Source organism: Carcharodon carcharias, chromosome 3 (assembly GCF_017639515.1).
Source record: "Carcharodon carcharias isolate sCarCar2 chromosome 3, sCarCar2.pri, whole genome shotgun sequence".
NCBI classification, from domain to species: domain Eukaryota; kingdom Metazoa; phylum Chordata; class Chondrichthyes; order Lamniformes; family Lamnidae; genus Carcharodon; species Carcharodon carcharias.
In genome coordinates, this window is record NC_054469.1 from 170,480,074 (window position 1) to 170,493,841 (window position 13,768).

The 13,768-nt window shown below is 39.0% G+C and overlaps 1 protein-coding gene across 1 annotated transcript in view; it reads right to left on the bottom strand.

The window, feature by feature from the left end:
* Positions 1-13,768, bottom strand: part of LOC121275689 (1-aminocyclopropane-1-carboxylate synthase-like protein 1) — a 50,944-nt gene that overhangs the window by 13,846 nt on the left and 23,330 nt on the right. The window contains exons 8-10 of the mRNA XM_041183249.1: positions 4,493-4,593; positions 2,298-2,381; positions 121-166 (exon numbers count right to left, since the gene is read on the bottom strand). Coding sequence (XP_041039183.1) covers positions 121-166; positions 2,298-2,381; positions 4,493-4,593 — 231 coding nt within the window. The remainder of the gene's footprint in view (positions 1-120; positions 167-2,297; positions 2,382-4,492; positions 4,594-13,768) is intronic.

The window sequence follows — 13,768 nt, forward strand, 5'->3', positions numbered from 1 at the left end:
ATGACATTGAAAGATTTTATTTTTAAGTTGTAATAGTTCAAAAAGAGTTCGACAATACAATGGTTATTGCAACACAATTATAAATATTAAAAACCAACTGCAAAATAAAATCCAACGTACCTTACTAAATCCCCACATAAAGTGTATTTTTTCTGGGTCTGGTGGACTGTAAATATATATATAAAGAAATAAACAGTGAGTACCACATCAGGATGGATTCACCCATGAAACTAAACCTAGTGGTAACTCTTATAACATCCATAGGTGTTATAAGAGAAACCATACCAACTTTTGATCAATTTTTCTCCTAAAATTGGAGGCGATTTCAGTCCTATTGCAAGAAAATTACTGCTTACAGTAAATCTGTGCACTGCTCTATTTAGTTTCTCTAAACCAAATGGATCAAAATGTATTACTGTCATTCAAAAATAAGCATCAGGAATATTCAGCGTTAATTTGTTAAAGAGAAGACATGTTTGACAGATTTAAAATAAGCGATGTACTGGATAAAGGTGGGTGTGGGATATGGATTTTCAGAAGATATTTGATAAAGTGTCACATAAGATACTCATTAGAAAAATGCAGGTTTATGGATTTTTATATGCAGCAGCATGAATAAAAAGCTAGTTCATGGCAGGAAATAAAGATTTTGGGTTAACAGATGTTGCTCAGACTGCAGAAAGGTTGGGAGGTGGCATGCTCAAGGCTACAGTATGAAGTGCACATTGGTTCATATTATATTTAGATGAATTGGATGTGGCCATAGGCAGTACAATTTCAGGATATGCTTATGTACTAAAGTGGCTTGGCAAAAAGCAAGAAAGACTGCAAAATGATTCAAGACAACAGCAAGGCTCACAGAATGGGCTGAAAAATGCTTGATTCAATTAGTAATGCCATTTTGAAGAAAAAAGGAACAGAAGTATACACTCGATGAAGGATGTGGATGAATCTGAGGTGTTCAAATACACAATACCGTGAAAGTGCGTGTTCAGATAGACAAAGCCATAAAAATGGTTAACAGTAATTTGAGTTTTATAAATATGCAGTGTTCAAGAATAAAGAAGTGACACAAAACATTGTTCAGGCCACTTTAGGAGTAGCATGCAGTTTTGAAGGTTCCATGATAGAAAGAACATTCAAGCTTTGGAGAGCATAAAATGTTGATTAACCAGGATCATGCTAGGGTGGGAAAATAATTATGAGGACAGGCCTAAGATACTATGACTATTTTACCAGCACAGAGAAACTGAGAGAGGTTTTTTAAAATTATAAAGGGTATTGAGAAAGTTTGGGAAGTTCATGAAAAGAAGTCATTAAATTAAAATTGTCACTAAGTGTGAGGAAGGTGATTAGGAAAATATTCTTTATTGGGCTGCTAGGGACAGACGATGTTTTGTTATAGGATGAAAACACCATAACAATTTGTCAGGAAAGTTGAATAAATGTTTGAAGCAGAGGAAGATGGTGGACTATAGAGTGGACAGAGCAGTAATTTTTTTTACAGTGTTCTAGCAAAAGCTTTTCTAATCTAGAAGGGCCAACTCATCTCTTAAGCTGTTAACTTCTTTGGTCTCATTTACCATGGAGGACATTTTCATTAGAAAATCAGTGAAGCACAAGGAGAAAAAAATCTGGCTGTTTGATCATCATCCTGGGTATCATTCAACAGTTATGAATTTTACTTCTCTTAAAATAAAAGAATAGTACTATATAGCCAAGTTGGACTGAAGACTTGCTCCTCACTCGGCATTTTTTGGAATCTGTAAAAACTTTATGGGCAGAATCTTCTGTTCAGCTTGCGGGGGTGGGCCCCGTACACTGGCACGTAAAATGACACGGGGTGTCGTCGGGTGTCATTCCGATCTCCAATTCCACGGGCACGCACTGGAGTCAGCTACGCATCCGCCAAACTGTCAAAGGCCTGTTAATTAACTAATTAAAGGTTGGCGGGCAGATGAAGAGCCCAGGCGGCCTTCTCATTTTTCATGGAACCTTATCCATGGGCGGGATGAGGTTTCATGAAGGGTTTATTAATTAAAATGTTTTATAAAAATTCATAAACATGTCCCAGCTTTTGTGACAATGTCACATGAGGGGACATATCTGAGTAATTTTATTTTTTCTTTTCTCCAATGTTTTATTATGAAATTAATCTCCAAGGCACGGAGCTGCCTCAGCGAGATTTCTGCACACTTTCGCACACATGCCCGCTCCCGACCGGCCTGCCCAACAGGGGGAAAATTCTCCCCTAAATAAAGTTAATCCAAATTACATAATATTCTTCACATACTTACTTCAAGCTAAGAATGCTGCTGAAGTCAAAGTCATCATACACTGAGAGCATGTAAATTTCATCCATTATCACATGCAATTTGTGTCTACAAATGAGAAAAAATAAGCAAGTTTGAGGCAATTCAAAAGTTAAATTAACAGTCCTTTATGTTTTACTAAATTGACTTTTGAAGGGTCAGGAACTGAACCTATTTCCTTATCCTACTCTGGCATCCTGAATGAAACGCAAGTATTTGACTTACCCCTTTTAAGAATCCACCTGGGATTTTCCTGCTCTTAAGTTTCACACACATGCATGTAGGCACACACACAGAAATACATAGCTACGTTAACATAATATCAATATGCAAGATTACTAAAAAGATTCGCAAATTTTGAACAAATTTTGCCTATTTATAATATAGATATCTTTCTATTTTTCCAAAGAAAGCAACATTCAAGTGTTTTTATGCATCAATGCAGAACGCTAATCATGAAGATTAAATTAATATATATTTATGAATTCGCTTTAGTTGGATTTGTAGGCCCATTATGAAATGTACTTATTTTTAAAAATATTGTTTTGTGGATTGTCAGTCTGCCTCCTCCCCTCCCAAATTTGTACACCTCTGCTCTGGGTTCTTAAGTAACTATTAAGATGATAGAAAATCTCTATTTCTCAGGGATCTTTCAGGTTTTGCATAAAAATCATGGCCAGGATTTTACAGCCCCTCCCGCCCACTGGGATATTACAGTCCTACCAAACTGAATGGAGATTTACGTGGCTCGCAACATCCGCCAACAGGGAGCAGAACGTCACGGTGGGGCCATAAAATCCTGGCACATAACTTCATTTAAGAATTGTTTCCCTACGATTTTTTAAAAGCACAGAATACTTGTATTTAAACTGTGAAAACCAAAGAATTGGTTCAGATGAGCTACTGATTCTTAATTCCAATTGCACAACCTCATTAGTTAAGAACGGCACCAGTATTATTTCAGTTCTCTCCCTCACGTAGTGTTCCCTGAATGAAACGACTACCATCATTTCAAATGCAAATTATAAACAAATATTCTGTTCTAGTTTTTGTCAAACCTTTTTTGAAATAAAAGGGTATTAATTGCAAAACTCCTCTAAAAGAATCAAGATTCTTTAAAAGTTTGCCTAAAGAAGCCAAATAAAATTCTAAAACATACAGTAGCACACCTTTTGTTTGAGAGCAAGCACCCTCTATCCTGCCGTCTCTCCCACGGTTTTCTCATGTCTTGTAGCAACAAACCCAGCCAGGGAATCTGAATCCAGGTCCCCAGTACTACGTTGAAGTGGCCAAGTGGAGCTCTTTAGGAATAGCCAAAATGGTATTACACATACTTTTTTCCCCTCTACTGATTAGTGGAAGACTGACTATGCTCTAGAAGGCTTCAGTAATCACCCACTTTATACATCCTTACATAAAACTGCTGCAGGGTACAGGTGTTGTAAATAACAAAAAGATAAATGTGTGGTATTTGAAATGTTTCCCCCCACCCTAACCCCTCATGAACTAACATAATGCAACTCCAATCCTATCCACATAAAACACTCAGTATGCTGTTGGGAAAACTATATCTGTGTAATATTGTACCTTCACATTATGCCTTTATTTTATACAAGTTACCCCCATGCTCCCACCCCAAAACTGCCCCCCAGTCCAGAGATCAGATAGTAACATTTTCCTCGGCCTCCATCTATACTATTCATGAATCAACAGGTAGTTGTGCAAGATGACTCATCCTTGAATTCTCCCTTCCTGCTGCCATGCATCCAAAATTCAGCTAAGAACAGAAACTCTAAGTGTGAAAAAAATGTGAAGTGTAAAACTGTACGTATAATGCAACAAGTTGAAACAATGACACAATGCCATTGAATTAATCTGATCTCAATTTTCAACTGAGCCTTTAAGATACATGCATATTCTACAGCAGAATTGATGCTTTGTTAGATGTTTCACGAAACATACCCCACAAAATCCTTTCATTCGTACTTCAAGAGATTCAACTTGGAGTGCTAAACTTTAGATTTAAACCTTTTTAATTGTAGCTGTCTGTCCATAAAGTTCTTTTAAGTCCACATGCAAATACAGTTTGGTCAGTGCTGCAGGGTGATTACCAAAATTAATTTTGATATGAAATTTCCAATATGAAAACATTGCAGCCCAAACAGTGTTGGGACTCAAACCTGTGTGCAAACTCTAGACAGTATTTCAGTAACTGTTCAGGGTAAATGTCCCCTAACGGATTGTGAGGGTTGATCAAGATTAAAGCTCTGACTCTGATGCCCTGCAAAAAGAAAAACTGATAGTCGAAGACGCTGAGGATGTGAAAAAGGGATGGCGAACCTTCTTAGTCGCCATCCCTTGTTAAGCAAACAATCACCAATAAAAGTTATGATCTGTACATGAATATCTGTAACTGTACTACAATTACTTAAGATACTTAATATAAATAAACAGTGCCCCAGCTAATTTGAACAAGTAGGTATAGCACTTCTAAAACAAAAGTAAATTCTTCCTCATCAATTAGGTCCCAACAAATAAATACTTTGTAAATCTAGCTCCTTCATATTTGAAAAGACTTCCCTTCTGGATTGTTTCCTCTAAAATCCCCAAAATCTGCTGTCCAAAATAATAAACTAGCTGCGGCACTGATTATACATTTTAAATTACGTGTAATAATCACTTATGCAACATTAGAATTAGTGACTACTTTATTCAAACAGGCTGCAAAAATGTTGTTTCCAATTTCTTAAGTGACTCAGTCCTTGTGCTAACTAATCTGCTCTAAAAATGAATAAAATCAGAAATAAAATCTGCAAGGCAATAGTTGGGAGTGTTAGAACTAGCATCAGAAAACCCAAGCAAAAGATGGAACTAAAGTTTGAATTTCTGCTCCTTATTGTTATTCAGTGGCTCTTTCTGGAAAGCGTGTGTGGACATTAAGCAGGGGCGGGATTGCATTTACTGCAGTTGCAACTGTTCTATGCTTGCTCAAATAACCGACTTAAATAAAAGCAAAAAGTGCTGGAAAAAAGCAGGTCTGGTAGCATCTGTGGAGAGAGAAACTGAGTTAACATTCCAAGCTCAATATGACTCTTCTTTGATTCCGAAGAAGAGTCATATTTGACTTGAAAGACCAGGCCGTAACTTGCGATGGAGTAGCAATCGAAATGAACTGCCATGCTGGTCGAAAGTTCATACCTTGAAATCCAGGCGATCCTATCACGTCCAACCTTCTGACTCAGATCAGGCGAGACCTGGGCAATGCAGCACATCCCTGGAGATTAGCCTCGAGGGCTGTAGAGTCGAAGTAAGCCATGCCCCCTTTTTTACAGCACTAGCTGCCATAAACCAGGCAAGTTTAAAGGTCCAGCCAGGTTTAAAGGTCTTTAACAAGGTAAGTGTATAAAGTAAGTGGGTAGGAGCTGGGATAGGATGGGAGGGGAGAGTCATGTTGGGCCTTGGAGGAGAGTTGGGGGTCTTTGGATCGAGCCTCGAGGGATATGGGGGGATCTGGTCTGGTCAGGTCGGATCAGGTCTTGGAGGGCGTGGTCTGGTCGTTTTGGGGGTCGGTGGGGGTGGGGTTCAGATCGGGCTGGGCTGGGCCTTGAGAGGGAGTGGTCCGGTGCAGGAGTCCCGTGGGGGGGCAGGCAGGGGAGTCCAAGGGGCGTGGGGCTGGGGGGTGTCCCCTGAGGATTTAGGGGGAGTCCTGTGGGGGGTGGTCAGTGTGGGTGTGTACAATAGTTACCGAGAAGCTAGAAGTGGTTTTAGTTCTTCTAACTGTTTCTGGGTAACTATTGGTGTAACACAGCCAGAACCATCGAAGTTTGCGATTTAAATTGCACCTTTCAAATGGTCCTCAGTACAGGGCAATTGCCCATGGGAAGTTTGCACTTCCCAGACAATTGCCATGTAAAACTTACCTAGGAAATTTTGGGGTGGGGCAGGGAGGTCCCCAGCACATCGTAGAGGTATCCCTCAGAAATGACGTCCTGGAGCTCAGAAGTTAACCCCGTTAACCCCGTTTCTCTCTCCACGTGTGCTGCCAGACCTACTGAGCTTTTCCAGCACTTTCTGTTTTTAATTCAGATTTCCAGCATCTGCAGTATTTTGCTTTAAACCAATAACTGACTATCTAGATTCACACGTGACAAATGACCACTTTGGTGAAACTTTGAGTTGAGGGCTGTTGGTGCCTGTAGAAAATTGCCCTAGCAAGGGTCAGCACTTTCAGAAGAGAAGATAAAATTGGAAAGCAATCAAAAATTCAAGCATTTTGTAAATTGTTTATTCTCTTTGATATAAACATTAACGCTCATTATATTTTAGGTTAGACTGGTTCAATGCTAACTAGAACTTGCCTAGCGTATGCTACAATCATATCGGACTGCCATAAATATAACTTTTAACACATAAATATAATTCACTGGTTAAGGTAAGATTCAGAAAACTGCAAACTTGGGAGGCTGGAGCTTCAAAAATTAATGCATAGTAGAGAGCGCAGAAGAGGGGCAACATAAACATTTCTGACACGGAAGCGTTATGAAGAGATTATTAGAATGGGACTTGGACCCTACAGCAAGCACAAATTTGATGCAAATAGGTTAATGAATTTCAAGTGCAACTCAAGAATGAGAAATAGAACATCAAGCAAGCCTAGTTAAATTTCTCTTCCTCCCCTTCCTTACGCAGTCAAACCATGGAAAGGAAATAAATGGGTGCAGTATGGTAGAGCAGAATGATGGTCTTAAGAATTTAAGTTACAATGACTGGTTAAGTAAATTGGTCTTAACTACGTTGGAAAATTCAGGAAATTCAATTTGATCCAATTACCTTACACAATTATGAATGGGATTAATGCAAATTGCTCACACTGAAGAAGAATTCAAGCACTAATCTGAAAGTTAACAATAAATAGGAAATTTAGTTAAAGAAATAGACTCAAGAAATATGATAGAAGAGAAAATACAAAAGCAAATACTACAATATGACTTAAAAGACAAATGATTTAGGCTTCACGTGTATGGTTTGTTGGTCTGAGATTTCTCATGTTCTGATGCTAATACTCAAGTAAACTATGTTCAGCCCATGTAGTTCCCACCTACTCAACTTTTCTACTTATGAAATTGGAAACACAAGTTCATTTCTGGCCAAAAGTACTTGAGACAAGTCAAATTACTAAGCAAGCCATCTAACTCTAACTGAGTCAAACTAATAGGAACTGCAAGCGGCAAAATTTTAAAATCAAACATTATCTGGGAGATAGTATTTAGCTCAGTTTTCAATTTTTCATTTCCAAACAGACACTAAGATAAACTCATCCTATCATTAAAAAAAAACCAAAGTTCGGGTAATGCAAAACTGAACAAGCAGTTCTATAAAAAAAAGGCAAAAAAGGCTTTCTGGTGAATTTTGCACACATCATGGTATCAAAGGTTAATACTGGCGAATGGAATGATTTACACAAATCCAGCATCAGAATCAAGTATTTCCAGACCAGACACAGCAGAGTTAGAGACAGAGTAAAGCTCCCTTGCCTCTTCCCCTACAATGTCCTGCGCTCCCAACCTCAAGGAGGTATCCTTTAACACACCAGAACGTTTTTCCATTTCCCACACCAACCATTGTACAGACTCTGAATGAGATTCTTAATGAGGAGTGGCTGTGTATTATGAACCCCATCGACTGGGAAATGGACTGAGAAGCCAAAATTCATTTTGTGTAGGACCTCTACAGACAGCAGACATCTGATCATCCTGGGCTAAACATAAGGTAAACTTCCAACAATTTGTTTGCACAAATAATTAAACACCATACCAGTAAGTTTAGGACCAAAATAAAGCATTTTCTATTGTGCAGTGGAACAAAACCTCATGTAATAATCTAATCTCAACTACATATTAAAAATTATTTTCTCCCTCTCAAGAAAATGCTGCAATGATCAATTCTAAGTATCAAGGAAGAGGCTAATAATTAAAAGGGAAAAAACAAATACCCACAGAAGCCCTCATCACATTTTCATAACCAATATAATCACAATTCAGATAACTGTACTGTTATCTGACAATATTCCCTCCATGCAGAAATGTGTCCAAAATAAAATCCATTTTTATACTAAAAAAACAGGTAATTATTCTAATAGAATTTTCACTTTCGGGAGAAAAATTTGCTTTGCTTCAAAGCAAATTATTAAGTACAAGTGTTTGAAGCTTAAAATAAATCAAAAGCAACAATTCAAGTCTTAATCCTACAAACTAGTTTTACAACTGAATTCCTCTAAAGGATTAAGACATTGTCTTAGGTTATAATTTAAATTTGTTGCTCCCTCATGGAAGTCAATATCATGTCTTATTATACATTTTGGAGTAATTTGGAGGGCTGCAAATAATCATGAATGCAATGACTCAAGCTGAGATACAAGTCCATGGCAGCTTTACCTCAGCTGCCATTTTTTGGCTGAGACCAGCACAGAGTTCAATCCAGTCTTTGTTCAACATGTGTATGTGATTCTTCCCAGCTAGCTATCACCAACTTAACAGCAGTAAAGTCCCTCCGTAGTATCAAAGAGACTCAACATAACTTTAGCACTTCCTCTACCTTGCTGACTGAGATCAGCTCAGACAATGTACTGAGTCCATGATCTTCCTAATCTGAATGGCTTATATCCAATGCAGCCCCAAAAATGTCACTTTTAAAGCAATTTTCTAAACCACAGAAACGGTAGCCTAGTTATCCACACACATTTTGGTTCTTAAAACTTTGTTAAACAAATACAATTTTTGTAAGTAAGGTAACAAGAATAACCCAAATCAACAAGAGTCCCATGACAGTAACATGACTGGAATCTTCACTATAAACCACCATTTCATGATCTCTCTAACTGCACCAACCATCTTCATCTCAAAATGCCACAGGCACAGAACTCATGGACATCCTCCAAAATTTAAATAATTTGTTCTGCTGACTCAATTTCCTAAGTATAGTGTCAAGATTCAGGGTACGCTGACAAGACAGCTCCATCGTTCTGTCTTAGGTCCCATGACTGTTACTGCCCCTTCAACATCAAGTCATCAGTAAGCAAGATTTTCTTTCAAATGAACACTAGCTAAACCAAAGCCATGCTCTACAGTTCTCACCAGATACCACTCAGCGCAGTCCACTGTTTCATCCCCAGAACAGCTGAACGCTTGGACTAAACCCAACAATGCCCAACTTCAGGTGTCCTGTTGGATCCTAATTAGATTATTAGACACCACATCCAGTCCATCATCTTGGCAATATCACCCACCTCGATCTCTATCATATCCCCACTACCTTTGAAATCCTCTTGATGCCTTCATCACCTCTAGGCCTAATTGCTCCATGGTTCTCCTCACCACCCTCTCAAACTTCACCTAATAAATTTCAGCTCACATGTCCAATATACCATCTCTTGTGAATTGCCTTGGAATATTTATTATGCTGAATAAAAAGGTGAGCTGTTGTTGCAGTTAATGAGGTAAACCTCAAACAACAAACCACAAAATGGGAAGGAAAGAAAAAAAAATAAGATGTTACCAACAATGTTCTTCCAGGGTACCTTTAACTCCTACTCCTTTGAAAAAATTGTAGATTGTTATTGGGGTTTTTATTTACTCTAGCTATTTCCATCATATCAGGATTCTTTAAATAAGGTAAATTCTGTTAAAAAAGACCAATTCAGCAACAAACGGGAACATGTCAAATGAAGGAAAAAGTTAATTCATGTTAATAAACATATATGCCCGAAGTTGATGGTTTATTAGGTCTTAATGCACTAGCAAATTGCTTTTGATTTAATTCAAGCTTGTACTTAAAAGGATATAGTTATTATTTTAAAAAGGATATGCAATGACAACTTTTTAAACAGAGATACTTAAAAGGTAATGGAGATATTGACTCCAGTGCTCCGTTCTTTTGTTCGCCCAACAGCTTTGTTGAAATGAAATTCAGAACAAAAACAAAAAGCATCTTTCAGTAATTTGGGAAAAGAACTCGACAGAAAACAAAAATGCCTGTATTCAAATGAATAAACATCCTTACTCAGGGAAAATACCTGGTATAAAAATAAAATAAATTCCAATTATTAACATCCATTTGAATCTACTCAGTAAAAATCAGATCAGCTTGTATCATAGCTTATATAGCTTTGACACTAAACGCAAACTAATATTTGGCCTGAACTGGACAGTTTCTTATTGCTGTTTTTTTAAAAAATAACACAATTGAGATTGTGCTGTGAAATTTGTAACTAGCTGCAAAATTTTACTTCAAAAGGTCACACACTCTTTTAGAAAAAAGCCTTTGTAAACAACAATTTGCAACAGCAACAATGGCATACATATAAAACAGAGCTGAAAGTTACAATGACCATATGAAAAAAGGGACAGAGGTCTTCATAAATTAATAAAGCATTTCATTTGTATAATTTTTAAAATTATATAAACAATAATGCAACATTCTTTTTCTGCAATTTGAATTAGCTTGGTTGTATAAAAGATATGCAATTTTCTCACCAATAAAGGCAGATGCAAGGCGCAGAAAGCAGAAATGTAGTGCACATTCTGTGCCAAAATCCAGCACCGTGAAAACGTAGAGTGTAGGTTTACACCTGGATTATCAGATTCTCCAGATAAAGCAAGGTATTCTTCCTAGGGAGGGAAGGGGACAAAAGATGATGAACCTAAACAATTCCACGTTAAGTGGCCATTTATGAAAAGTATTTTTTTATTTGTGAAAATATATGTGCATTGCTGGCCAGGCCAGCATTTGTTGCCTATCCCTAAATGACCTGAGAAAGCGGTGGTGAGCCACCTTCTTGAACTGCTGCAGTCCATGTGGTGCAGGTACACCCAAAGTGCTGTTAGGAAGGAAATTCGAAGATTTTGACCCAGTGACAGTGTATGAAAGGCAAAATAGTTCCAAGTCAGGAAAGTGTGTGGCTTGGAGTGGAATCTGCAAGTAGTGGTGTTCCCATGAGAGGTTATGGTTTTGGAAGGTGCTGACAAAGGAGCCTTGGTGAGTTGCGGCAGTGCATCTTGTAGGTGGTACGTACTGCTGCCACGAGTTGGTGGTGGAGGGAATGCACATTTAGGGAGATGGATGGGGTGCCAATCAAGCTGGCTGCTGTCCCCTGATGTTGAGCTTCTTGAGTGTGGTTGGTGCTGCACTCATCCAGTCAAACAGAGAGTATTCCACCACACTCCTGACTTGTGCCTTGTAGATAGGCTTTAGGGAGCCAAGAGGCAAATTACTCACTGCACAATTCCCAGTCTCTAATCTGCTCTTGTAGCCACAGTATTTATATAGCTGATCCAGTCAGTATCTGGTCAACCTGGGAACCCCCCAGGGTGTCGACAGATAACTAGGAGGTTAGCATTTCTCATTCATGATAATTGGGGACCAAAAAAAAAGAGAATGAAATATTTGCGCTTTATTCTACGCTCAGCATCCATTAGTTTCAAATGGCAAATGTATTGAGGAATCAAATAGAAATAATAGTAAAGACAAAAAAAGTAGAGATTAAAGCAAGGTCACAGCACAAAAAATATAAAGGTAACAAATACTCAAGAACAAAGTTGTAGGAAATAATACAACACCTGACAAAAATAAAGTTGCTGAGAGAGGCAAGGGAGGAGATTGCAGGGGCTCTGACCCAAATTTTTAATTCCTCTCTGGCCATGGCGGGGGGAGGTGCCAGAGGACTGGAGAGCAGATAATGTGCTTCCGCTAATTAAGAAGGGTTGTAGAGATAAGCCAGGGAACTACAGGCCAGTGAGTCTCACGTCAGTGCTAGGGAAACTATTGGAGAAAATTCTGAAGGAGAGAATCTACCTCCACTTGGAGAGGCAAGGTTTGATCAGGGATAGTCAGCATGGCTTTGTCAGAGGGAGGTCATGCCTAACAAATTTGATTGAATTTTTTGAGGAGGTGACCAGGTGTGTAGATGAGGGTAGTGTGGTTGATCTAGTTTTTATGGATTTCAGCAAAGCCTTTGACAAGGTCCCACATGGGAGACTTATAAAGAAGGCAAATGCACATGGGATACTGGGTAATTTGATAAGGTGGATTCAAAATTGGCTTAGTTGTAGGAAACAGAGGGTGATGACAGAAGGCTGCATTAGTGACTGGAAGCCAGTGTCCATTGGCATACCACAAGGTATTATTTGTCATTTATATAAACGACACAGATGACTATGTGGGGGTAGGATTAGTAAGTTTGCGGATGACACAAAGATTGGCCGGGTGGCTAACAGTGAGGTTGAGTGTCTTGAGCTACAGGAAGATATATATGGGATGGTCAAATGGGTATATCAGTGGCAGATGGAATTTAACCCTGAAAAGTGTGAGATGATACACTTTGGAAGGAATCACTTGACAAGGGAGTATTCAATGAAAGGCATGACACTAGAAAGTATTGAAGAACAAAGGGACCTGGCATGTGTGTCCACAGATCTCTGAAAGCGGAGGAGCATGTTAATGGGGTGGTGAAAAAGGCATATGGGACACCTGCCTTTATCAATCGAGGCATAGATTACAAAAGTAGGGTGGTGATGTTGGAGTTGTATAGAACCTTAGTGAGGCCACAGCTGGAGTACTGTGTGCAGTTCTGGTCGCCACATTGTAGGAAGGATGTGATTGCGCTGGAGGGGGTGCAGAGGAGATTCACCAGTATGTTGCCTGGGCTGAAACATTTAAGTTATGAAGAGAGGTTGGAAAGACTTGGGTTGTTTTCATTGGAGCAGAGAAGACTGAGGGACGATCTGATCGAGGTGTACAAGATTATGAGGGGCATGGACAGGGTGGATAGGGAGCAGCTGTTCACCTTAGTTGAAGGGTCAGTCACAAGGGGACATAAGTTCAAGATGAGAGGCAGGAGGTTTAGGGGGACGTGAGGAAAAATGTTTTTACCCAGAGGGTGGTGACAGTCTGGAATGCGCTGCCTGGGAGGGTGGTGGAGGCGGGTTGCCTCACATCCTTTAAAAAGTACCTGGATGAGCACTTGGTACATTATAACATTCGAGGCTATGGGCCAAGTGCTGGTAAATGGGATTAGATAGGTAGGTCAGGTGTTTCTCAAGTGTCGGTGCAGACTCGATTGGCCGAAGGGCCGCTTCTGCACTGTGAGATTCTGTAATTCTGTGAAAATAATAACAAAAAAAAAGCATATTAATTTACCAGCACACTGCTGCACAGCATCAGCAAAGAAAAAGGGCAATTGGAGACATAATTTGGAAATGAGAAAATAGACATAATAGGAATAACGGTCATAAGGCCGCAAAGATGGCTGGATTGGAAGTTAAGTATTGTATGCTTTAATGTATTGAGATAAATGGAGAATATGGAGGGATCGGTCACACTATTAGGGGTATACTGCAGACAGGCAAATAATGGAAACAAAGTGGGCAACAAATCTGTGATTCTGAATTACTCATTTCATG